The sequence below is a fragment of the Chanodichthys erythropterus genome, chromosome 13 (genome assembly GCF_024489055.1).
Source record: "Chanodichthys erythropterus isolate Z2021 chromosome 13, ASM2448905v1, whole genome shotgun sequence".
NCBI classification, from domain to species: Eukaryota; Metazoa; Chordata; class Actinopteri; order Cypriniformes; family Xenocyprididae; genus Chanodichthys; species Chanodichthys erythropterus.
Genome location: NC_090233.1, coordinates 23993273 through 24020646, shown reverse-complemented (window position 1 = coordinate 24020646; position 27374 = coordinate 23993273). Strand labels below are relative to the sequence as shown.

Here is a 27374-nt window from a genome sequence, read left to right as displayed (position 1 = left end):
AGCCAATAAGGTTTTTGTCCTTCTTTTCTGTCCCTCCATCATCCCTGTCTGTTTGGATTAATCTCAGCCGAATCCTGTTATGCAGGGTATAACATTCTTCCTCACCTTGTGAATAATATTAAGGGACATTGCATCTATTTTTTCTCATCTCATCAGACAGGGAGCTGTATTGCGCCCTTGAAATTCAATTCATTTAGACATTGCTTGTAAACCGATAATAATCCAAATGAGAAGAAATTTAGGCCCTTTGGATGAAGAGTTTGTTTAATACTTTTCAAGGACATTCTTTTATTTGAGAATCCAGCTAGTAAATGACATCTGGATTTATCCCTAAAAGCAAACTACACAATTAATATCCTAATACATTTGGAATTGAATTGTATATTTAGCCAAGTTCTGTAGATAGCATTAGTGGAGAATAGTTCACAATTTTTTTTTATCATCATTTACTCACCCTCATGTCGTTCCAAACCCCTTTTTTATTTCATGGAACACAGAAGGATATCTATTTGAATTTTCAGTTATGGGTGAACTATCCCTTTAAGCTTTACTTTTACACAAGTGCAATGGCACACACGTACACATGTGCATCCATGAGGAAAATGGCTTTCTTTAATTACATTAATTGCTATTCCAGTGCCATATGCAGCCTTCGCTAGTTATTGTGTGTGGTTGTATATCAAGCCAGAGTTCTTGATATATATGCAGATGAAATATAATAAAACCCCTATGATGATTAAATAAATCAAAGCAATCCCTTTGCCATAGCTCATTTATCTGGATCAGCATGCATTTCAAATATGTTCATAATGCTCAATTTTGATCTGCTGTGCTCCAGAACTTATTTTTGCTTTTCTATTCACAGTATGATGGATGGATATTTGTTCTTTATTGATTGGGGAATGTTTATAAAATATTTCTGCCTCATGATTCTTAATTTCAGTATCATTCAGAACGCACCAGAGGGAATCCTATAACATTTCTCTCTCTCTCTCTGTGTGTGCGTGTGTGCGCTGTTCAACACACAGTGAATTGCATTTTGTGCCCACCCTAATATGGCCGTGTTATAATAACCAGAGCATAGCTGACACTAAAAGCAGTCAGTGTGAGTATAATTTATTAACATATTTACTATACATTCACATTACATTTATTAATTTAGCAGAGACTCTTCTCGAAAGCACTTGAGTGAATCTTTTCAGGATATTACCTTTCAGTTTGTAATATACCTGTTTGTGCATGTCAAGGTCTGCAAATTTTCAAAGATCAAAGTGCACGATAAATGAAGTTATTTTCTTCTTAACCGATTCTGAATTGCCTGAAAAAAGTCATCAGTAATTCCATTCAGTCTTAAAGGATTAGTTCACTTCAGAATTAAAATTTTCTGATAATTTACTCACCCCCGTGTCATCCAAAATGTTTATATCTTTCTTTCTTCAGTCTAAAAGAAATTAAGGATTTTTCTTCATATAGTGGACTTCACTGGGGTTCAACGGGTTGAAGGTCCAAATTACAGTTTCAATGCAGCTTCAAAGGGTTCTGCATGATCCCAGATGAGGAATAGGGGTCTTATCTAGCGAAACAATCAGTCATTTTCTAAAAATAAAAATAAAAATAAAAAATATATATATAAATACTTTTTATCCACAAATGCTCATCTTACACTGCTCTGTAATGCGCCATGTATTACATAATCATCTTGGAAAGGTCACGCATGTTAATTTTTGACCTGCATGTAGGAGACCTCCAAAACTAAATGAAAAACCTTTAAATTAGCATAATGGGGCACTTTCATGTATATATAATGTTAAAGTAAATGGTCATGCTTGTTCCATGGCCTATGTGTCCAATAATATAAGTGTTTATGGGCAAATATAGAACATCTCAACCCAACATTTCATGTAAAGGAATTTCAAATCATATTCTTGGGTAATTAAGTCCACTTCCAAGATTTCCCATTGCACTGAAAGATTGAAATGTTAATCGTTCTTCTGAGCTGATGAATGAGAGGGGGAGGTAGTTGTGTGCATCAGTGCCTTAAAGAGTGCTCTGTTCCTCCGTATTCCACTCCCATAGAAACTAGAGCACTCAGCAACCTGCAGGAAAGAGCCCAAACACTCATCTATCTTTCTAGAGTGTGTGTATATGTGTGCGTGTGTCTCTCTGAGTGTGTGCGTGTTCTCCTTGCACTCCATTTGTTTACCTCCCAGAGTTCTTATTGAATGAGGACAGATAGCTAACTCTGAGAGAGTAACGGAGTGGGGAGATTCAGGTAGATTGATTTACCATGTCATTTATAGTGCCACTAAAACCTTCTTTTTTCTTTTATGCTGTTAAGTTTATCATACAGGATTCTGCACAAGCCTTTTCTTTAAACCTGAACATTTTTCAACATTTATTTTTGGTTAGATTCATGAGTCTAGGGGTGTTTCTTCAGATTTTAGCTATGTGGACTTACTCTTACTAATGTTTAATTTGTTTACTTACATATAAAATGAAACTATATCACAAAAGAATTGCCTTTGTGGGGAGTGGGGGGGCATTTCTGAGATGTAAATGATGGTGATGCAAATTATATTTTAAACATTTTGATGAAAAAAAGACTCTTTAGTCTTGTTAAAGGAATAGTTCACCCAAAATGAATTTCTTTCTTCTGCTAAACACAAAAGAAGATATTTTGAAGAATATGGGTAACCAAACAGTTGATGGACCCCACTGCCTTCCATAGTATAGAAAAAAAAAATACTATGGAAGTCAACGGAGTTCATCAACTCCTTTGGTTTTTCGGCATTCTTCAAAATATCTTCTTTTGTGTTCAGCAGAAGATAGAAATTCATACTAGTTTGGACCAATTTGAAGGTGAGTAAATGATGACAGAATTTTCTTTTTTGGGTGAACTGTCACTTTAAAGGTGTTATAGAGGATGTTTTCGACGACTGAGAAACCAAAGACTGTTAGTGAGTTTTTGAAATGAGCGCATGCGTAAGAACAACCCCCCTTCACAGCTCATTTTGAGGGAGCGCTTCCCAAAACTCGTGCACGAGTATTGGAACACGAGTGTTTGTGTAACACTGTGTCGTGTTAGTGGATTCATGATGTCGGACTCACCGCATGGTAACTCATAATCTGCAGTTGTTACTCCTGACAAAAACATTGCATGCGGTGCCTGTGGAAAGTTACTGGAGTACGCACTTCTCTCACAAGAAACGCAATGGCAGTAATTGACAAGCCAGAGGGCCAATCGTTTACGCGATGATTGTTTAAATGATTGGCTGATGTTTTTAAGGCCCTACCTCGTGCACAGATGATGTATTTTGATATTATTGCTTTATTTTGATCTATATTATTGATGTAGGAGTTTTGGATTTCCTTGCTTCACATGATCTGTTTTTCTCTCGTAGTGGAGCTGAAGTTCAATTTGGATCATTACGTGAATAAGCGATATCCTGGCCTGGTGAAGATCGTGAGGAACAGTAAGAGAGAGGGACTCATACGGGCCAGGATTCACGGCTGGAACGCAGCCACTGCTCCTGTTGTGGGCTTCTTTGACGCCCACGTGGAGTTCAACATGGGCTGGTAAGTGGGATTCTGTCTTTTATTATTTTATGAGGCATTGTCTCGCCACTTAGAGTATCACTGGCATGCTTCTCATGACAAAGGCTTGATTTATCAGAGAATATTCATCATGACATCAATGGTAGCTTAGACTTCAGCAAAGAAAGCAGCCTGATGGATTTTTATCAAAAGCCTCTGTCAAAAATGAACTGATAGATTAATGATCTCAGAAATGGATGAATAAGATGTGCCCTAACTTAAATAACATTTTTCCTTTCTGATGATAATGGACTTCCCTGGTGAAAAGACCTATCAGCTTTTCAAGCTGATAACATGCAATTTAGTTCTGGTTTGCTTGGGAACTGGCATCCAAACTACAACATACACTGGTGACCAATGTATTTTTTAAGTCAATCCAGTAGAGCTACATAATTAATCATTAAAAGATTGCAATTTCTATTCAAACAACCACACAATATTATTCCTTAATGACGATTTGGCTATGTCTATTAAACCTTTGACGAAATCACACCGGAACAATCAAATCTGCATTCGCGCAGCTGCTGAGCCAGAGAAACATAAAACATAAAGGGCCCTATTTTAACAATCTGAGCACATGGTCTAAAGCGCATGGCGCAAGTGCACTTAGGGCAAGTCAGAGTCCACTTTTGCTAGTTTAACAATGGGAAAAATGGTCTGCGCGCCCGGTGCATGGTCTAAAAGGCTTTATTTTCAGGGTCCATATTCTCTTAATGAGTAATGGGTGTGTTTTGGCCATAACGTACAATAAACCAATCAGAGTCTCATCTCCCATTTCCTTTAAAAGCCAGTTGCACTCACGGCATGGCGGATTTGCTATTTATATGGCGGAAATTGTAAACGGAAAAATTGAACGTTTCTCTAGTAAGGAAACAGATCTGCTCATGCGCAAGGTTAAAGCATGCAAGCAGACCATCTACAGGAAAAGCCGGATTCCGCCAAAACATTTTTATCTTTATGCACTCAATAATAATCTGTTACATTGTAATCCTTTTATTTTTATTATTTGGCATGTTTGCGTCCTTCTGCACGCCTCTGTGTGTGTAATAAGCACAGTGTACGCGCGCCTATAGGCACATATTACTAACATGCTCTTTTAATAACAACAACAACCAAAAAATATTGTGCCATTAACTTTAGACCAGGTTTCAGTTGGTCAATGGCGAAATATATTTCAGTTGCCTCAAAATAGTAACACGCCAGCAATGTGCCTGAACACACCTCGTTTTCAGACCAGCACACAGTATTGTTATTTCTGTCTTTCAATAATTCAGCAGAAGTAGTGGGATAAAAGTTTCTAGTTTGGATATAAACACTTATGTCTATGGTAGCAATCAAAATAATAGAGCAGATCCCCTTTTGAAAGTAACTTGATGCTTTAAATAATGATTGTATCATTACATCATTATGTCACTAGGTGGCGACAAGTGACTGTTAAAAATATATTTGTCATTAAATCATTGATTCAAGAGATTCGTTCAAAAACTCTGATTCAACAAGTGAAGTATTTATGAGTGAGTCATTGAATCATTCATTCAAACCAATATTTAAAAAAAAAATTAATTCTAATAAAATAATTTTTTTTAAATAGACTGCAGCCATTAATAATTTGTCAGAACCTCTAGTAAATTGTGTTATTTTATTTAGTTGTCTGTTCAGATTCGTGGGAGAATCGTGATCTCAATTTGAAAAAAAAAAAAAAAAAAATTGGATTCCCAATTTATTTAGAGGGGTGCCACTTAAAAATAAAAAGAAGAATCAATTGATTAGTTTAATAATTCAAATATAAATGATTCACTTTCTACATGGGCAAATTAATAGACATATTTAAAGTTGTTTATTTAATTCCTGTTTTTAAATCTAGTTTAATAAAACAAATTTAAAAAATATTTTTTGAATGTATAAATAAATAGACAAATTTGAAATGGGATATTTAATTCATTTTTTTAAAACGTAGATCAATAAAACAATAAAAAGCTCATTAGTAAATCATTTTAAATACACATTTAAATCGCTTATTTAAAAAGAATTTGGCAAATGCTTTTCTTTCTCTATTTACCAATTGCTTTTCTTTGTCGGTTTGCCAAATACTTTTCTTTATCCATTTGTCAATTGAGTGGTAAAATGCCATTGGACAGTACACACGTGGGAGCAACCAATCAACTTTCGCCTCAATTTGAAGAGCCAATCCTCTCTCACTTGTAACACTCACTGTCATTGGACAGTTAGTACGGTGACCTGGAAGGGACATGTTCGGTTCACTTAGTTTTGTTGTGGCCACAACATATAAACTCATGGGAACGTGGCCACAAGATATTAATTCGTGGGAACGGCCACGAGATCGTTTTGTCAAGGTAACAACATCCTTATGTCGTGGCCACGCCATGTAAAGTCGTGGCATGGAGATCATATGTTGAGGGAACGGTATATTTTTCTCATGGCCACAAGTTAAATGTGTAAACAACCTGCGCAACCTGGAATTATCACAAATGGACAATACCATAATAATATTTTTAATTAAGAAAAAGCACGGAATTAAGAAATTATTATATGAACATAGTGCATATTATATTGTATTGCGCGCGATGTTGCAGACAGCATTCGATTGAAGTTTATAAAGAAATGTTTAAATGTTGTACATTTTAATCCCACCGAACAGTCTTTTAAATCCATTCACTTATCGTTTTTTTTTTAATATATATTTTTATTATTTTATTATTTATTAGTTACATCTGTACAGTATATTTATTTGCTTTATTTTCCCCTTCATTTCCCATATTTCTTTATCTAATTAATATTCTTTACTTTATGACTGTATTTCTGTAGCCTATTTCTGTAAATGAACGTCTGTTTTCACTTGTAGCCCCTCGTGCCTGTGACAGCAATTCGAATTAATTCAGTTTAAGTTTAAAAAATGTGTTACTATTTTAGAATATTTTGTTTATTATTTGTATATAACCTATGAAAGCTTTATTTATGATTTTATTTTATTTCTGTAGGCGCATGGGAATTTTACAAGGAGTTCATTTATGGGAATATTATATATATATATATATACCACCCTTATTTTTCATTCTTAATTAAAAATATTATTATGGTATTGTCCATTTGTGATAATTCCAGGTTGCGCAGGTTGTTTACACATTTAACTCGTGGCCATGAGAAATTATGTCGTTCCCTCAACATATGATCTGGAGGCCACGACTTTACATCGCGTGGCCACGACATAAGGATGTTGTTACCTCGACAAAATGATCTTGTGGCCACAACTTATTATCACATTCCCACAAATGAATATCTTGTGGCCACGACAAACCTAAGTGAACCGAACATGTCCCTTCCAGGTCACCGTACTAACTGTCCAATGACAGTGAGTGTTACAAGTGAGAGAGGATTGGCTCTTCAAATTGAGCGGAAAGTTGATTGGTTGCTCCCACGTGTGTACTGTCCAATGGCATTTTACCACTCGATTGACAAATGGATAAAGAAAAGCATTTGGCAAACCGACAAAGAAAAGCAATTGGTAAATAGAGAAAGAAAAGCATTTGCCAAATTCTTTTTAAAAAAGTGATTTAAATGCGCATTTAAAATGATTTACTAATGTACTTTTTATTGTTTTTTTGATCTACGTTTTAAAAAATGAATTAAATATCCCATTTCAAATTTGTCTATTTATTTATACATTCGAAAAAAGATTTTTTTAAATTTATTGTTTTATTAAACTACATTTAAAAACAGGAATTAAATAAACAACTTTAAATATGTCTATTAATTTGCCCATATAAAAAGTGATTCATTTATATACATTTTTATGTTTGAATTATTAAATTAATTAATTGATTCTTCTTTTTATTTTTAAGTGGCACTCCTGATCCTCCATACTACAATCCAGGTAGAAGAATAAATCCATTGTTTGTTGCTTCCAAAGACACAAATAACTCTGATGTGCTGAGACTTGCGCTACCAGCCCGCACTCACAATCCTTAAATGAACTTAAGCATCCTTCATCTGTCACCTCCTTCAACTCAACAGCAATGAGTTCTCATTAAGGCCTCCCATTAGAGGAGTATGACCTCCATTGGGGAATTATGGATTAACCATTAATGAGCTTTTCCTCTTTGTTCCACAACATAAACATTTAATGGAGAGATGATCACTGAATGGGGCCACCGTCTCAGGCACATGATGCTGAATCTGCTGTCAGAAAGACAGGAGATGCATTCCATGTTTGGAGCCCAAATTAAATTTGTTTCATTATCATTTCCCTCATTCAAAACTTGGATTGCTTTTTCATTTAAATGGGTTTTCATTCTCTATGAGCTCCAAATTTCAAGGTGTGAAATGAGACAGTCGCAAATGAAATGCGTTTTAGTTTTATATTTAAATAATATCAAATAATTTATTATTTTCTTCTTTAAGCATTTCCCTATGTAATTTGTTTTTCATACTGATTTTCCACCCTCTCTCTCTGACTCTTAGAAATAATGTTTTGCTGCTAAGCCTTTAAGAAACTCCCTCTTAGGTTGGTAAAATGAGCAGAAGTTTTGAAAATTAGCATATATTTTCAAAGTACATCAAGGACTTGAATGTCAAAGGCTCAAGGAAAATGTGATTTTCCTAATGATATGGCACCTTTGACACATTGTTAGCTTGCACAGGGTGATCATATCCCAGCTCAAAAATAAAATCTGTTCAGAACTGTAATGAACTCCTCTCCTCATGTCAGCACCAGCCCATCCTTTTGGTTGCCACCCCGTCATTGTCAGATAGAACCGCTCAACACGGAACTTAGTTGTTGTTAGTTATTTTACCATCTGATCTTCCCATTGACATGTTTATTTTGTTTAAAATATGTTCCACATTTAATGAGAAATATTTTTCCATTTATAGAAACATCACACGTTAAACTTTGAAGTAACTTGACATAATCACACTTACAAGCACAGCTTCAAAGGAAAGTCGATTTCATATTGGCAGTATATATCATGTGATGCAGGAGGGTTGACAATTAGCACTTTGATGTGTATATTTCAAAGTAACCGGAGGCAACTAACAGAATTCCATAGAGGCCAATTAGTCAATATCTGAACTGCAAGAGCTTCGGTCACAGAACTGTGAAGTATTTCATATATGCTAAGAACAACAGTTTTTAAAATGTAGAGGTAAATGCATTAAAAGTTAAAATTCTCTCATCATTTACTAACCCTCAAGTCATCCCAAACCTGTATGATCTTCTTTTGTGGAACACAAAAGATATTTTGAAGAATGTTTCAGCGGGGTTTTTTTGTCTGTACAATGATAGTCAGTGCTAATATGGTAATAAAGAAACTACACTTGGGTTCTTCAACTTGACTTCACTTGAATCATTACACTTTTGTCCATAAAATTAAATTCAAAGGGGTCCAACACAATATTGGACCCCTTTGAATTTAATTCTATGGACAAAAGTGTAATGATTCAACTGAAGTCAAGTTGAAGAACCCAAGTGTAGTTTCTTTATTACCATAAATGTGAACTAAACACAAAATAAACATGAACTTGACAACATAATCTTGACCATAAATCATGAAACACAAAACTCACCAAACAGTGGTTACATGAACAAAGCTAGACAAAGGAACAATGAAACATGAGGGCTATACATACACAAGAATAATGAGCAAACAAGGGACACCTGTGCACAATCAAACAATGAACCAATGAGAACATAGGACACATGACTAGACCAACCAAAAAGAACATGACACATGAAACAAAAGGCTTGGTCCACTTGTTCGAGCTCACGTTCAAGCTCAAACCGGTGCGCAGCGTTTTGCTACGTTTTCCGGGTTGAACGACATGTTTGCTGGAAACGGTGTGCAACAGGTTTGAGGTTTTCTGGGAGTGTCAGAAATGTCAGCCCAATCAGTGGCAATATGTATATAAACCACGGTGTATTAGGCCGTGTGTCCATTGGAGCGTTTTTAGCCAGCTGAAAACGCTAGGCGCTCTGCTTAAAACGCCTATCTGTGAGCGCTTGAGAGCGCTTCTGCAGCGCAGCGTTTTTTCAGTTGAGACGCTTTGTTGCTTTGATACGGAATATCCGCGTCACTGTTACTTAAAACTGATTTTGCAGGTAATCTGTTTCAGACTTAAAATGTTGACACAATATTAAATTACTTTGCTATGTATTTTCAGAGAGCAGCAATATTAATTTCTCATCCATTTTGTTTCTGTTTGTTGATGTCGCTGTACAGCAAGAATGTGACAGTTGGACGGAGTTCTATTTGTCCCGCCCCTCCTCCACTCTGATTGGACGGCTGGCTAAAAATTGACAGTAATGAGCGCAGCGTTTTACTCAAAGTTGAGCATTCTTCAACTCGAGGCGACCAGTAAAAAACCAGTGCCAAAGGAAGTTGACCGGAAGTTGAAGTCGGCCGGGTGCCGCCATCTTGTAGCAGAACTTCACTTGCGTTAGCATCCTATTGACTCCCATTCATTTTGGCGTCACTTTGACAGTGAATAACTTTACATCTGAGGCGTTTAAAGACTCCATTGGTCCATTATTTATTTCCAAAGATACACGACAATGTATAAAGGGCTCCATTACCTTCTATGTTACATTATGGCCCCGTAGAAACAGTTTTTGTAAAAATAAGCTTGCGTCATAACCACTTGACTCTCTGTCGCATAGTAGAGAAATTACCGTACAGACAGGAGGAAAGCTCGCAGGCAATCGGGGAGACGTCAAGAGAGAAGCCTACTGGCGTTACATTTTAAAATACTATACAAACTAATTAATCAGAATACTTACTCCTGCTCACTCACACCAAAGAACTCCCCGCTCAAGCTCGCCGTCTCTGCAAGATTAACGATGGCAGTTTGCACGCACAGCTACTAGAAGATTTACATCTGTCAGACAGGTTGCGGACGTCATCAAGCTTAGTGTGAGTCTGTGCGTCAGAAACGAAAGTGCTAAAAATCGCTAAAAATGGGCTTCACTTGTCTCAATTGAGTTCCAATGGGGTCGCTGTGTCCATTTCTTTTACTGTCTATGTAAAAAAACGCCGAGCTCACAGCGCTTGAGCGTTAAAAAGACGCTCAGCGCCTCGTTACGCTCCTGGCGTTTAAAAAACGCGGCGCTCCCATTGAAAACAATTGAAAGTACGCTAGCAGCTGGAAAAAAACGCTCTGGTGGACACACGGCCTTAAAGAGACAGCTCGCACAATGGGTATTAATGTAACATAAAAATACTATACTTATATATTTTGCTGTTGTATTGTGAAGTGACACTTAAATAAACTTTTTAACTTTTAATTTTTCTATACTCTTCTGATTATATAATGGTAAATATTACAATATCATAGAACAACAACAGTGATCAGCAATAATGATCAGCCTAGTACTCACAATAAAAATATTATAGATAAACACAGTCTCTGAGGTAAGAAGTGGATTATTCTTCACCTGAAATGTTTGTCTTTTCATGCTGAAATGCAAGGCAAATGTTGGATCACAATAATTAGAAGTTTCCACAAATCCTTCACTCGATTGGGATGTTCTCTTTTACTCTGGACGGCAAGGGCATTGACTGTAACATTGAGCGTATTTTGTAGTATTAAACACGTATTTATACCGATTTAATCAGGCTCCGAAAATTCTTCAAAAAGAACACAAAGAATGGCCTTCTCAGCTGCCATAGTTGCAACTCTTGCATCATCAGAACAGGGTGTTCAACGCACCACCGTTTTGTCGGGGCTGAACGCAGCCCAGGTAATAGACACACTTAATACTCAGGTAACAGACATAGACTTGTTCAGTGATTCGCCGCTGGGGGTCAGTCTTAGTGAATCCGCATGATTCATGGGTTCACAGAGATCGCCCCCCAGCGGTGAACCACTGAAAAAACGTTTCAAAACAGGTATGACGTAATGAAGCCTCGTTTACTAAAATCACATGACTTTGGCAGTTTAAAACACGCTCAGAACCCCTGCTTTGACACAAAAGATTTATAAAGGTTTCAAAACTTCATGAAGCCTGCTTGGAAAGCACCCATCACTACCTTGAACACTTGAGTGTAATGCAGATTGTGATGAACTTAGATTCCCTGTCATGGGAACTGTCGACGCTACGTCATATGAAGTAGCATCTCGTTCCCTTATTCATGGAACCAGGGTTACACAAGTTACCCGGGACGTTTTGTGGCTGTTTACTTGAAGAGCATAGTAACTCCTTTAGTGAATCAGGCTCTGTAACAACCCAGACAGAGTGTGCAAATAAACAGTTATCAGTGTGCATAGTTCCAGTCCTTGCTCAAAGTTTTTTTTTTTTTTCCTTTCCCAAGAGAAGTAGATGGATATTTCACAGTACAGTTGCTAAGTGCCTCAGAAGTAGATCCTCAAAAATGACCACAGACCTGAATCCTCTGTGACTTGAGCTGGAAAAAAAACAAAAAAACAAAAACGTTACGTCATGAGCTTCACATAGCTCAGATTTATGGCAGGGATGTTGTTCCGAATCCTTTTGTTTCCAAGGCCAACACACAAAGGCATAACCTGGTGTATGGAGTGTAAAACCTGGACCCCAGGGCAACGGAAAGGGTATTATGGTCTGACAAGTTATCTTTCAACCTTATATCTAGCTCCTGACAGGTCCAGCAAATCTTTTTATCCTTAATCACAGAGGGGATCGGTAATATTATGGGTTGTCATTTTATGGAAGTCATGAAACTACAATGGCCAAGGAATAGGAGACTATACTATATTATGTACATCTACATTCATATATGGTATTTTAATGCATGGCACATTTTTCAAAGTGTATGTGTCCACTTATAATTCTACATTCTCTACATTATATTACATGAATGAGTTTTGATTTTACCAGATTTTGGCATGGGGGAATTTTGCAGTCACTCTACTTCACATACAGTTGCGTATGTGTAATTTAGCTTGTCGTCTGTAGAGCTCTAGATTGTGAATTATATATTTTTCTAAAGTTGTTTCAGTTTTCAGTGTGAGTGACACTTGTGGACGGCACATAACAAATTATACCACAGCCTGTAATTCCACCCTAATTTGAATTTGTCAGCCTGTCAGATTCAAGATGTATTGTGTGTGTGTGTGTGTGTGTGTGTGTGTGTGTGTCATGAGGATAGGGTATACAGCCAGTCCAGTGGTTCATAAATTGCACCTAATATGCCTAACACAAAACCTTTTCTCCAGGACAGAACATAGTGTTCTAAACTCATTCATTATTCATTCACATGACTTATTGAGACAAAGCTGAATTGACCCTTTGCAAAGACCTCCCCCCCCGTGTAGTTACTGTTTCTTTGTCCGACAAGCCATGGTGCTGTCACGACACACAGAGGGAAAAATACTTTGTGGAGCAAAGAGGACACTGACAACACGTTGACAGACAAGAGAGAGCAGGTTACTTATGATATTAAACAAAGTCCTAGCTTTCAAACTGTGCACTTTTTTTAAAGAAATTCAAACAATAAAAACTGTTTTGTGGCTCTTTAATGTGTCGTGACAGATTGCTGTAGCGCCTCAGTTCAAGAGGCTCGTGAACTGATCATCTCTTCCTACTAGTTAATTTATAGCATCACATAAACATGAATGAACATGACAAGGAATGTTGTTTCAAACGCGGAAAGACGTCAGTACACACCATTTTTCAAGATCAAGTCCACCGAGGTTAATCTTCGAACTCCTGACTGCTTTGTCGGACAACATGGCAGATGTGCCGTTTTGATTGGTTAGATCGCTTGTCAATCAAACTCCCCGCGAAGGGTCAATTGGAATGACAGGAAGAAGCTTTGTCAGCATTCAGGGTTTGCCTTGCCAAATGTGCTTTTCTAGTTAAAATTACTGTATATATACTGTATATTAGGGGTGTAATGGTACACGTATTCGTGCTGAACCATTTTGGTACAGGGTTTTTGGTACGGTGCACGTGTGTACTGAAGCATTACATTGCAACATTGTAGCCTAACCACCAATTATTGCAATACGCTATGCGTTTTGTTACTTTCGATAAGAAACAAAGTGTCATCCTTCAAATTCTGTCCACGAAATCATGAAATGTAAACAGAAAATGCTGTTTTGACGAGCTTTGATGCGCCGTGACAGATCAATGTACAGGCGCTCCAGTTCAACCGGCAGCGTGAGCGAACGCGATCATCTCTTCCTCTTTAAAACTAGTTACAGAATAAACATGAAAGAACATCTGAAGGTATGTTGAAAGACACAGTACAGTTTACTGAAATGGTCATATCTCTTGTAATCGCTCAGTGTTTCAACAGCGGAAAGACATCAATGAAAGCTTGTAAACAATATGTCATGTAGCATTTACCTCAGAAAAGCCATTCAGTGTCCACAGCATGTTAGTTTGCTAGAGAAATTAAATGTTTAGCTTAATGCACTGTATTAGCCTATATATTCATTATATTTTACTTAACCTTTTAGTGATGTCTTGATTATTTAATGTATGTTTATATAAATCTGTCATGAAAATGACAACCACTGTGTAGAAATGATTATATTTCAACAACGAATGGAGTAAAAACATTTAGAAGTTAATGCAAAAACTGCCTTAGGTGCAGCTTACATGTTTGCATACAATTTGTTATTTTTATTTGTTATTTGATTATTTTATCTAATAAATAAAAAGCAATTGAATTTAGGCTTAAATTTTGGGCTCCCTACATAGTTTATAGCATTAGCAAAGATAATTTTTTTATCCTTAAGAAACTTTTAGTTATTATTTAATATATTTAAAGACAAAAACACAATTTGTTCAGTAAACCACTGTTTAATAATAATAATAATAATAATAATTATAATAAAAAAACCGAGGTACATACTGAACCATGACTTTTGTGTACCGTTACACCCCTAATATATATATATATATATATATATATATATATATATATATATATATATATAATATGTGTAATGGTAACTCTTTATAATAAAGTTTCATTAGTTGACATAAGTTAACAACATTAATTAAAGGGTTAGTTCACCCAAAAATGAAAATTATGTCATTAATTATGTTCGTTCATCTTCGGAATACAAAATAAGATATTTCTGATAAAATCCGATGGCTCAGTGAGGCCTTGACAGGAAGATAATTAACACATTCAAATGCCCAGAATGTTGCTAAAGATGTATTTAAAACAGGTCATGTGACTACAGTGGTTCAACCGTAATGTTATAAAGTGACGAGAATACTTTTTGTGCACCAAAAAAACTAAATAACGACTTTATTCAACAACAAGCAATTTCAAAACACTGATTCATGAAGCTTCAAAGCTTTACAAATCTTTTGTTTCGAATCAGTGGTTTGGAGCGCATATCAAACTGCCAAAGTCACGTGATTTCAGTAAACAAGGCTTCATTACGTCATAAGTGTTTTGAATTGTTTCGAAATTTCAATGGTTCATGAGACTTTGGCAGTTTGATACATGCTCTGGACCATTGATTCAAAACAAAAGATTCAGAAAAGCTATGAAGCTTCATGAAGCAGTGTTTTGAAATCGCCCATCACTAGATATTGTTGAATAAAGTCGTTATTTAGTTTTTTTGGCGCACAAAAAGTATCTTGTCGCTTTATAACATAAATGTTGAACCACTGTAGTCACATGACCTGTTTCAAATATGTCTTTAGTATCTTTCTGGCCATCTGAAACTGTTAATTATCTTGCTGTCAATGCAGGCCTTACTGAGCCATCGGATTTTATCAAATATATCTTAATTTGTGAACGACATGAGGGTGAGTAATTTTTGGGTGAACTAACCCTTTAACATGAACTAATAATAAACTATTAGATACAGCATTTATTAATCTTTATTAATGTTAATTTCAGCATTTACTAATACATGATAAAATCAAAAGTTGTATTTCTTAACATTAGTTAATGCACTGTGAACTAACATGAACTAACAATGAACAGCTAGATTTGTATTAACTAACATTAACAAAGAATAATAAATAGCCTACTATAGCAACTGTATTGCTCATAGTTAGTTCATGTTAGTCAATACATAAACTAATGTTAACAAATGAAACCTTATTGTAAAGTGTTAGCGATTTAATTCATTTTAATTGCACTTCCTTGCAATTCTGCATCTTATTTGCTGCCTCAAATCAAATTTATGTATTTAATTCAATTCTGAATGTCACGACATCCTGTTTTTATGAGCATTTCAGAAATTTTATTTGCATCTTGATGTTTCTATTTCAGAATTGTTCAGCTGCCTGAGCTAAACAAGATCAACCTTTGCATCGGTCACAATTTCAATATGTATTATACTGAACATACATGCCTGAATTAAAGCATCTGGCTCCAGACAGAATTTCATTATTTATAAAACACGCTTAACCTTTATAGAGTGGTCCAGCACAGTGTTCGGTAGACTGGCAGAATTAGCTGTGATTGTATGAATACATGAGAAGGCCTCTGTTGAATATTATTGATTATTCATGACTTGGGTCTTTTATCATCTGCTGTTGAATTCTGAAATGCTAAATGTGTGTGTGTGTGTCATTAGACGGTTGACTGATAATTGATATTGTTGAGCCCTCATCTGTAGGCCTTTTTTTCCCCCCTAAAAAGTATGTCCAGCCTCCCTTGGTTGTAACCTTTTGCCCCTATTCTTCCATTCCCCTTAGTTCACTGTTGTATTTGACATGCCGATTCTCAGATCTCTCATCTCTATGCCTCTCTCTCTTGATCTTTATCTCCCACACCTTTTCTCTCTCTTTCAATTTCTTCCTGCATCTGTGCCTCAGGTTTCTGGGGAGCTTTGTTTGATTTAAAGGGAGAAACACAGTGATACATTAGAGAATCTGAAATGTATTATATATGTGGTTCTAGACAGACTCTGAAAATTCAATAGAAACACCAAACAAATCAAAGTCCTGTTGGTATATGTCCCACAACAATATAAACAAGCATACAGTAGTTATTTATCAGCTCCATCTGTGGGTGTAATTGTCTGATCTTTGATCTTTAAAGCTGAAGCATGTATTTTTTTATTTTAAAAACACTTTCTCTTGTCCCAGTTTAGTGTAGTGAAATTTAAGTAAGCCATTATTGAAGACTGTAAATACTGTGGCTTTGATTGTTTTGAGCAGTTCAGCATTGTTCTTCGACTTCTTGTTGGTGGAACTACGTGAACAAATGGAGTATTTGGTAAGCTGTTATTAGGTTTGGTGCTGCTAGTTTAACAGAAATGACATAATTAATCTTTAAAGGGATACCTTTCACACCCAAATGAGAAGTCTGTCATTATTTATACATCCTTGTGTTGTTCCAAACCTTCACGCGGTGTCTTCACAAAGAAGACTCTTTTCCATATAATTAAGAGTTTAGAGTTTGGAGCGGGACCAAATAATGGAAAACATAGAATGGGGTGGTGTGAGTGTTTGGAAGAGCTGCATGAACACCTGAAATCATTATTTTTTCTATTCCCTTTAGTCCCGTAAGTGGCACACATACTACACTCTTCAGCTTCATCGATTTTGTCTTCTCCTGTGTGTGTGCACGAGGTTTTGCATACATTGTGGAGATCAGATATCCCCACGAGGAAGGTAAAACCTGAAATCATCTGGACTGTGGGAACCTGCCAAGTTTTAGGGGACAGAAAATATCACCAGCTCAGTATAAAAACAATAGAAGTAAAAGGAGAATCCCATCCAAACAAATGTGTGAATGATGATCGCGTCTACAGGACTCCATCTATGAACCACAATGTTTGTATGTGTGCCTACTATTTCAACATATTTTTGGAACTCATTTTTACTTAGAAGTGAGCTAAATCTGATAATATATATATTTCTGTCATGACAACTCTCAGTGTTTGGCACGGTAATGGGTATGACAATGTTGATATGTTTGGTCTTGGTGGAATAGATCTGTTACGCTGCTGCTGCTTTTATCGCCGCTGTTGATTATTATTGCTGCTGCTGCTGCAGAGCAAGTACAGGACTTGCTACCAATTCATACACGACACGCTGCTGTGAGCAAGTAAGACATGATGCTGCTGTACAATATAGTGCACATGAATTACCCGTAGCAGATCTATACAGGTGGAGCTGGGGGTTTTCAGGGTTTCTGAAAGTGCGCTGCACTGCTAAGGCAAATGCTACTCATGTATTTGAGCAAGTATGTGAGCTCATTGGCTACTGATACAGCAGGAACCAATCATCTGTGTACTATTGGTAATGATGAGATTACCAACAGGTTGAGTTAAGGACCTATAAACCTGCGCATGTAGAGTTTCATGACAAAACTTTGTATACTGTATAAATATATATATATATATATATATATATATATATATATATATATATATATATATATATATATATATATATATATATATATATATATATATATATATATATATATATATATATATATATATAATTGTAATAATGCAACAAGATTTCTGTTGGGGTTGGGATGTTGATTTTTGCTGGGTTATAGTTTTTATAACTAGCTGTATATATATATATATATATATATATATAAAAAAAAATAGTCTAAGGAATGTTCCCATGTAAGAAAACATACTGTAAGGCTTTCAGTTTAATCTTTCAAATTCCTTATACACGATTCTGCCTTCCTCTCATGCATGTCTGAGAGCAACAAAAGCTCTGTGCAAACACAAGATTATTGCTGAAATAGATGTAAATTGTGTACAACAAGCTATTTCTATGCCTTCACCTTTGCTTCAATGGATTTGATAACTGTAGGCATAACTATATTCATAAACAAAGGTGCTGAAACATCCTATTCTTCATATTATGGCAATATAGGATGGCAGAGACTGATAACTGAGATGGATTATGTGGGCCAGAATGTGACCTTGTTGAAGTTGCAGGACTTGGCTGCAGAAAGAAAAAAAAAGTGTACTGTGTGTGTGTGTGCTTGTTTATCCTACATTGTGAGAACCAAATGTCCTCACAAGGATAGTAAAACCTGAGATTACCTACATTGTGTGGACCAGCCAGCAGAAATGGTTTTATAAACATACTAAATGATGCTTATTTGAAAATGTTTAAATACCATAGACTGTAAAAAAATATGGACGTAGCGTCCGTGACGTCACCCATAGAGTTCTGAACATCAGTTTTGACGCGTAAATGAGGCCGCGGCCATCTTAGCTGCGCGTCACCGCACGTCACTCCCGGATAACTGAAAATGGGCAAAGAGGCGGGGAAGTGGTTTGAGCTGATGTGATTGGTTGCTGAAACCACGCCCGCCTAGCTCGACGTGACCACGTTAGCAAGCAAAGGAGCTATCTATCTAGATACTATCTAAAATATTAATGAAGATAAGTTTTATCATCAGAAAGTTCTAAAGGTTTACGTCAATTTACGGTGTTTTTTTAAGATATAGATCCTCCAACACCAGTAATTTGTGTTGGGTGTGCAAATAACAACATGGAACATCAAATGGGACTTCATACCTTTATAATAGAGATCGCGAGATGAATCCAATCTGTGGCACTTGGGTAAAATATAAATGTCCATTGCAAAACAAAAAAAAACATTTCACATTTCTTCTGAATGATCTGCTCTCTGTCATCGTTCTTCAAGAAAGGATGCAATCTGAGCAGCCTTTATGTTGTAAAACTGTATACGATCGTATCTAACAAACAAATGAGCCTGTGTCTAAAGTATATTTTTTTCAAAATAGTGCAGCAGTTTTAGTTATAATATCCAAGCAGTGCTGTCAGAGTTGTATATCCTCCTGGTATTGTCATTGTAGTAAATCTCGCAATCAAAACTTTCAGCCAATGCCACGATCCAACGTGTTCTGTGTCTCTTCCCCATGCATGCACACAGACACACATCAGTCTCGAATATTATGCAGCAACCCATATTTTATAATTGTATAAAATAATCGAGAAAAAAAAGCACAAAAACGGCTTAGATGCCAAATTCAGCGGCAGCTGAAGTAACATGACGGCTCACAGACAGCAGCGCAATCTACCTGTCACTCAAGTGACCACGCCCTTAATTATGCAGAACTTTAAGGCTTAATATAATTTAAACGGATAAGTTATAAAAAAATTCACCCCCCTCAGAGTTGTCATGAAGGGCAAAAATAGCAGTATAGACCAAAACCACAATTTGAACCAACTTGTAAACATGTTTTTTTCTGCTGTAAACTTGGCTGTTTTAACATGATGGTCAATGAGAATCTGCTCCCTTTTGCAGCCTGTCCCTAGCGGCCAGTCGATGAATCGCAGTTTAAGTTACTTCCGTATTGGCTTCATGAGAGAAAGGGGGAGGTTGCCGCTTGATAAATACAGAAAGTTTTCTGTGATGGGTAGGTTTAGAGTTAGGGTTAGGGGACAGTTTGTACAGTATAAAAATCATTATGTCTATGGAGAGTCCCCACAACGATACTAAAACCTATCATGTGTATGTCTTACTAATACTGTGAGTGTGTTTTAGCTGTAATATAAGTCTCTAGTGTCTCCAGAATGTGTCTGTGAAGTTTCAGCTCAAAATATCCCACAGATCATTTATTATAGCTTGTCAAATTTGTCTCTATTTGGATGTGAGCAAAAACAAGCGGTTTTTGTGTGCATCCTTTTAAATACGTGCATCGTAGGGCGTAGCTTTAACAGCTCATGCTTCGGATACTCAACAACAACAAAACTGGAGAATGTCACGCAGCCAAAATAGCAGAAAATGTCAGTAGCAGTGTTCAGCCTTACATTGTTCAAACCGGAGTCGGACACTGATAGAGACACTCAGGAAGAAGTTACAACTTTCAGAATGCAACTGGACGTTTCTGAATGGCTAGAGGATACATTTATGTTGTTGTTGTGGAGTTAAGTTGATTTAACACTTTACAGCTGACTCTTTAATGTAGAAGTGTGTGTTCCATGCAGAGCTACACTTAAATATGTAAAATTTAAGTTTACTTAATTCATTTGTGTTGGGATTACATTAATCATTTTTGTTGCATTAACTAAAACTGCATAGGTGGACTTTTAGTTCCCAGCATGCTTTAGGACTGAATTGGGAGAGTTTTGATGAAGAGTAGAGGTAGTTAGGTTGTAGGATGGTTATACAATATTTATGGCATTTGTTGCTTTGTGCAATGAACATAGCTGTGCTAATGTTAGTGCGGTAACAAACTAAAAATATACGTCTAAAATTAAAATAAAATAAGACAGGGACTGCATTTATGGCGGATAAATAAAATATTGGTAAGGCAAAAAGTACTTCTGATTGCTTTTCTTTATTGCACATGATTTTTCTTGATGGTATAAAGTTTTTTGGTCAGCAAAGAATAGATTGTCCCTGCTCACCCCCTCTCCCTACCATTAATCAGTGAACAGGTGACTAATATTCCTATTCTTATGCAACCCTGTGACCCCCACCATGATCACGTGACATAAGAAAAAAAAAAACATTAACACTTTCATGTCTACAACACCTTTTACTCGCTGGCTAGGCTAAAAGCATGTGTGCACAATGCAAGGCCAATTCACACTGCATCAATAGATGCCAACCTTATTTTCACTGATTGGACATAATGATGGGTCTTGAAATGTCTGAGAAGTGACGTACTGTTATTTGGTGATTATCATTGTTGGTCGCTGTCTGTCAGTGCAGTGTGAATTAGCCTTTAAAAATTTGACAAACATAGCAATCTAGGAACATACAGTTTTCAATGTACTGTAGTTTGGGATGCACTGATCCAAGTCTTACATGCTACATATATAGGATGTGAATTGGAATTCCACGTATGACTTTCTGTTTAAATTTGTTTAAGAAACGCATTAATGGTGGTTACCATGGTGATGTCATGGTGGATCGATTTCTATAAGAAAGTAGTTCCCAAACTTTTTTTAGCGTGGAGTACCCCCTGAAGGGATTACCATCCTTCTGCGTACCCCCTCTCTTCCACTTCGACTGCAGTCACACCTTTACCATTAAGGGACAATATTTGCCCCCTAAATTGATTTTCCAGTTCATATTTTTACTTTTATGAATAACTTTATAAAATAAATAATGTTTTAAATAAAAATGTTCAATAGAGAAATATGCAATGATGGTAAAACCAAGAAAAAAAATAAATATTAAACTAAAACTGCCAGTAGGTGGCAGCAAGTCAGTGTTTTTATGAGTGAGTCATCGAGTTATTCATTCAGTAACGAAGCAAGTGGCTGTGAATGAATCATTGAATCATTGACTCTCACGATTCATTCATAGCCGTATAATTGTTCGCGAAACACAGACGTGTGTTGTAGTTCTGCTGTGGTTTTCGTTAGAACTATTATTTCATTGCAAAATAGAGTAAATACTGACAGTACTGTGTTTAGAATGTACGTTTTGTTTTTTGACCTGTTGTATAATAATGATACGTTTGCAGTTATGTGAATATTTGGGAACAATTGCATTCTCGCTCGTTATCATCATTAAATACAAGAACTCACAGAAGGTATGTTTTTGTATCGGAGAAAGTTTGAGTCTTAAATCGAAATTAATCCACTATCTGTGACTATATTTTTTCTTCATGCGAGTAAGTGCTAAATCCCCATTTTACAAAGGTGCATTGTCGAGAATGACAGTAATTTAGCGTGATTTAAGGCAGCAGAGTTACGATGCAACCTATCATATGCATGCTGCTCATTTTTGACTGCAAATGATGAGGTAATTTGATTAAATGCATTTTGGCAGTTAGAAATACATGCTCGGTTTTAATATTACTTTAAGGTAGAATTAAATGAACTACTCAACTACTTGTCACCTCACGTACCCCCAGGGGTACGCGTACCCCAGTTTGGGAACCACTGCTATAAGATAATATCTTACATACACCACATAGTTGCTTATTGGTTAGAAAGGCACTCTCAAAAATCAATAAAGCATAAATTCGATAATTAGTGTCACATACTTCCAAAATAATGATTAATGGGATTCACATTAAAGCCTGACTTTTATTCACTCTGACCTCAGTGTCTCAATGAAAGCATTAATCAATACACAGCTTTCACTGGGCTGATCTTTCCATGAGCCCACATGAACATTTCAAGGAAACCTCCAAGGATTCATGACCTTGTTCCTCCCAATGAAAGCCTCTTGGTTTGCCATTCAGTTACACTATTGAAATCACCTTTCAATTGGTTTTTATAGATGTTTACATTATCTCAGGAAGTGAATCTCAGGATAAAAAAATGATTTCAAATTTGTCATTTAGCTGATAATTTAATCCCAAACAACTTACAGTATTACATGAACAATGTCAGGCTAAGTGTCTTGCTCAAGGCCACATGATGATAGTTTATAGATTTTATAGATTGTGCAGGGTTTGAACCCACAACCTATTGATTATCAGATTGAATCTTTAACCACTAGGCTGTACCACTAACAGCTTTAAAATGGTTTTAAAACTGTGGTTCACTAAATGGTTTAATTATTTGTATCTGGAGCCAAATATCTAGTTATGTAGGTCAATACTATTTGTGTAGGCTTAATTTGTGTTCTAAATAAGGTTAGAAATCAAGTGTAAAATTTTTAATAAGCTAATGGAAACATGAAAAAAAGAGTGTGATAGTGTTGTCACGGTACCAAAATTCCAGTAGTCGGAACTGATACCATGAAAATGTTACGGTTTTCGGTACCAATTTCGGTACCACAGCAAAATCTGTTGGAACTATTTTACTATTTTATATAGCCTATTTAAAAAAACAAAACAAAACAAAAAACCATTAAATATGATTTGAAGCGTGTGGTTTGAGCTGGTGTATGCTGGTCAAGTGCTGGTCCATGCTAGTCCTAAGCTGGTCCTGGACCAGCATAAGCCAGCTCAAACCATCATACTGTTACGTGTTGGTGTTAAAGAGATGAGGCGTTCACGGACTTCCACAATTAAACAGGTTTATTAATACAACGAAGAGAGACAACATCCAAACACTAAGTATAACATTTAAGAACAGACAAGGAGTGAAGGGAGTGAGTCCATATAAATAGGGAGTGCTGATGAGAAAGTCCAGGTGTAGATGATGAGTGCTGATGGGGAGCTGACAAGGGAAGTGAGTGCAGGTGAGGAGACAAGAGGATCATGGGAATAGGAGTCCAGGAGACAAGGGATCTGTGACACATACCAGCTTCAAAACCTACCTTACCAGCATATTTTCAACAGATGCAGTGCATGTATATTTTAGCTATTCAGTTAGTGAAACAACACACTACAGCCTGTAAAACTATTAAATAAATATCAGTAAATAATGGTAACCTAAATAATAAGAAAAAACATTTGTATTTGTTTTTCCTCACAAAGATGCGTCCTATAGCCAAAGTCCCGTTATTTTATAGTCTTTGATATAGCCTGCCGCTCTGCGCTTTGAGAGGGATGTGGGACACGAGCAGGAAAGAAACCATTTCTCTTTAATAATATCTTCATGTTTTCTCCTGATGTTACTGACACTTGTTGTAAAAGATCTGAAGGGCTAGTTTTATCCTCCGCAGGGGAAAGACATTCAGGCAATGTTTGATTTAGCGCTGCCAGAGAAAACAAAAGTAAAAATCACCAGCGTGTGTGAAACGCGTTATATACAAATAAACTTGACGCGCCTTATAAAGTATAATAACAAGCACAAACTGTGTTAAATAGAAATTGATGTGCAAGCAAAAAGGTTTCTGTTCTACTGTGTTTTTTTTTACTTTACCACAGTAAAGAATGCGAATAGCCTAATAGGCCTAAATGCGAACGAAAGAAATGTTTATAATCCCCTGCATGAATGAAGATTTGAGAAAAGAAGCAGAGATTCCATGTTCAGTGAAATAACTAATGGAATATTATTAAATTCTCTGATAATCAGGTCACTAGTAATCTAATTTATTCAAGTAAATACTGCCACAGTTCTATCAGTGGGTACCAAATATACCCAGGTCCTCGGTACTACCAGTACTACAGAAATGCGGGTATCGTCACATTTTCAAAATTTCAGTACCGACTTGGTACTGAAGTACTGGTACTTTTGACAACACTAGAGTGTGAATTAAAAATTTCTATATGACGTTGATGTACATTATCTGTATGTGATATTGGTAAAATGTCATTATGCTTTTGTTTGTATCTTTTTAGAGCCTTTGATGTGACATTGTAAGAACTGTGCGGTTTTCTGTTAGCTTTCATGCACCATTGAAGACTTTCTAGGGCCGCTTTACATAATTGTTGATTCACCTTTTACCACACTAATCTACTGGAACTTGATGAAGAACTCCAGATGAAAAATTTGAAGTGATTAAAGCTAATGAAGTATGAGGGATGAGCATTTCTGAAGTCAGTCAATTGGAAGTACAAACACAGAAGGGCTACTTGCAAAATGAAGCTACAAGCTCAAAGTGAAAGGTTCACTGCCAGACCTCCACTACAGAACCAATGATACCCATAAAAAAACCTAGTCATACTCAGCATAGCCAGTTAGTTCAGGTTGTATTTGATTCCTATATATTGTCCATCTAAAACAACCAAATAATAAATATGCTGTATACTATTTTAGCATGGTTAAGGTCTGTTTGTTTGTTTGGTAGTATTTTTGGCAAATACTGTAGTGCCAAAAAGTATTCAGACATTGAAGTCACACTTAAAAAAATCTCTGCATTTCATTGCATCAGATATTAAACATCAATATATTAGTTATAAAATATCAAACAAAGTTGCGTCTGCTAACAAATGATGCTATAAACTAACTTTCCTGAGACACTTTTTCAAGTATTTTCAACAAACATATTTCTAACCACAGAAGTTCATCGTGTTGACTATAAACAAGTTCTACAAAGTTTGACAACTAGTAACTGTCCAAGGCCTGCCTGTCTGTCTAGGGCTTTTCACACTGCGCTTAACCCCGGTGTATCATCGTTTTAAACACTGCTTTTAACCCTAGGTAAAGGAACATTACACACTTGTAATTTAGATGCGAGGTTAGCGCCGGGGTTATGAAACCCTGTTCTGGAGCAGGGTTAGCACCACTTTTGCTCTGCCAAAGTTGTAGAATGTGAAACTGTGTGGTGTTAGAATGTTACAACTAGATGCTTAACAACCGACAACCAAGCGCGTGCCTTATATTCATGTTTTGGACAGTCATGGAAACACCATGCAACGTCAAAGACTATCGATATAGAAAGATGGTTAACTTCTATTGCTTGTGAATGGGAGAAACTGCAATGCACAATATGGTGGAATACGTCCCACCTTCTAAGTAAAAGCCAATCGCTGATAGGTAAAGGCATTGTGTCACTGCAGCTGCCTTTAGAAGCACTGGTTCCCATTGTGGTAGATTTTCCCCTATGCACCTGACTTAAGTTTAACCGGGTGTCCCAGACACCTATGAATTTATACTCTACTAAGCGTACTTCAATACATATTTAGATGGTTGTCTAGCTGTCCCTAAGTTTCATTGCCACTGTTCTTATTTTTGGACGTGATTCATGGACACACACTGACTTAGGCCCAAAGTTTGAGGACATTTAGGTTTCAAAAGCATATAAATGTTATTCCTGCAAGGAAAAAGAAATGTTAGTTATGATTAATTAAAAACTCCCATCACACCATAGAAACCTGAGACTCGAGCTTAGGACTGCACATGCGCATTGGCTGGTCCAGCCTGAAAAAATAAGCTGTTTTAATGCTATTTGAGCATAAGAAACAACATTTATGGGACAGTTCCTGTCAGATTTTGTTGGTGATTTGAAATATGTTATTCAATTATGAGTTTAGCAAGCAATTTTTGAGATTTCAGGATTCCCCCATTTAAATAGGATTTGGTCTTGGATGCCCGAAATAGCTGCCCGGAGGCATTGCAAATATGGCCGCCGAGTGAACAGACTTTCCTTGTTTTGTATATAAACAGTCGTTTCTGCATATGATATGAAAAATGTCAAGCTGCAACACGGAATATGATGTTAGTATGAGCATTGTGAAATGTGAATAAAGATAACCCAGGATACCATTTACCTGGGGTTTAGAATGACCCAGGGTTAACTATTTCAAGTGTGAAAAGTCCTCCTGTCTGTCTGTCTATCAGTCTATTTATCGGTCTATCCACTTATCTATCCTTTTATCGTTCTATAATGGTGCTTTTCCACTGCATGGTACCACTACCAGTGTCATTGGATTTGAAACATGAGACACCAAACCGGCAAGATTTAAATAGTCAGTAACAGCCTAGACTAAGTCACTAGACTAAGCCTCAGTTTGGACCACCTGATAGTCTAATGTCTGGCTAAATGAGACTAGCAATTCTGACTTAAATTATGTTCAAACATTAGTCAAGGTCTTTGGTGATTTTGCATTGTAGAGAAATACACTCTAAAAAATGCTGGGTTAAAAATAACCCAAGTTGGGTTAAATATGGACAAACCCAGTGATTGGGTTGTTTTGACCCAGCGGTTGGGTTAAATGTTTGCCCAATGTGCTGGGTAGTTTTATTTAACTCAACTATTGTTTAAAAATGACTATATGGCTGGCTTAAAATGAGTGCAAAATATGTTGGAAATTAAAAATCAGACACATAATTACTAGAGGCAACAATAATAATCATATATTTATTAATAATATAATAATAATAATAATAATAATAATTTATTAATAAGCAATTTAATAAATGTTTATTATTTAATTATTATGAATTAAACATATTAATAAATGTTATTTTCCAACCTATTTTGGGTTCATTTTAAGTGATCAATAAAGTGATTTTTAAACATCAGTTGAGTTAAATAAAACTACCCAGCAGGTTGGGTTAAAGAT

General features: G+C 36.2%; 1 protein-coding gene across 1 annotated transcript in view; it reads left to right on the top strand.

The window, feature by feature from the left end:
• galnt9 (polypeptide N-acetylgalactosaminyltransferase 9) overlaps positions 1 to 27374 on the top strand; it is a 127290-nt gene that overhangs the window by 39903 nt on the left and 60013 nt on the right. Inside the window, exon 4 of the mRNA XM_067406933.1 lies at positions 3402 to 3576. Coding sequence (XP_067263034.1) covers positions 3402 to 3576 — 175 coding nt within the window. The remainder of the gene's footprint in view (positions 1 to 3401; positions 3577 to 27374) is intronic.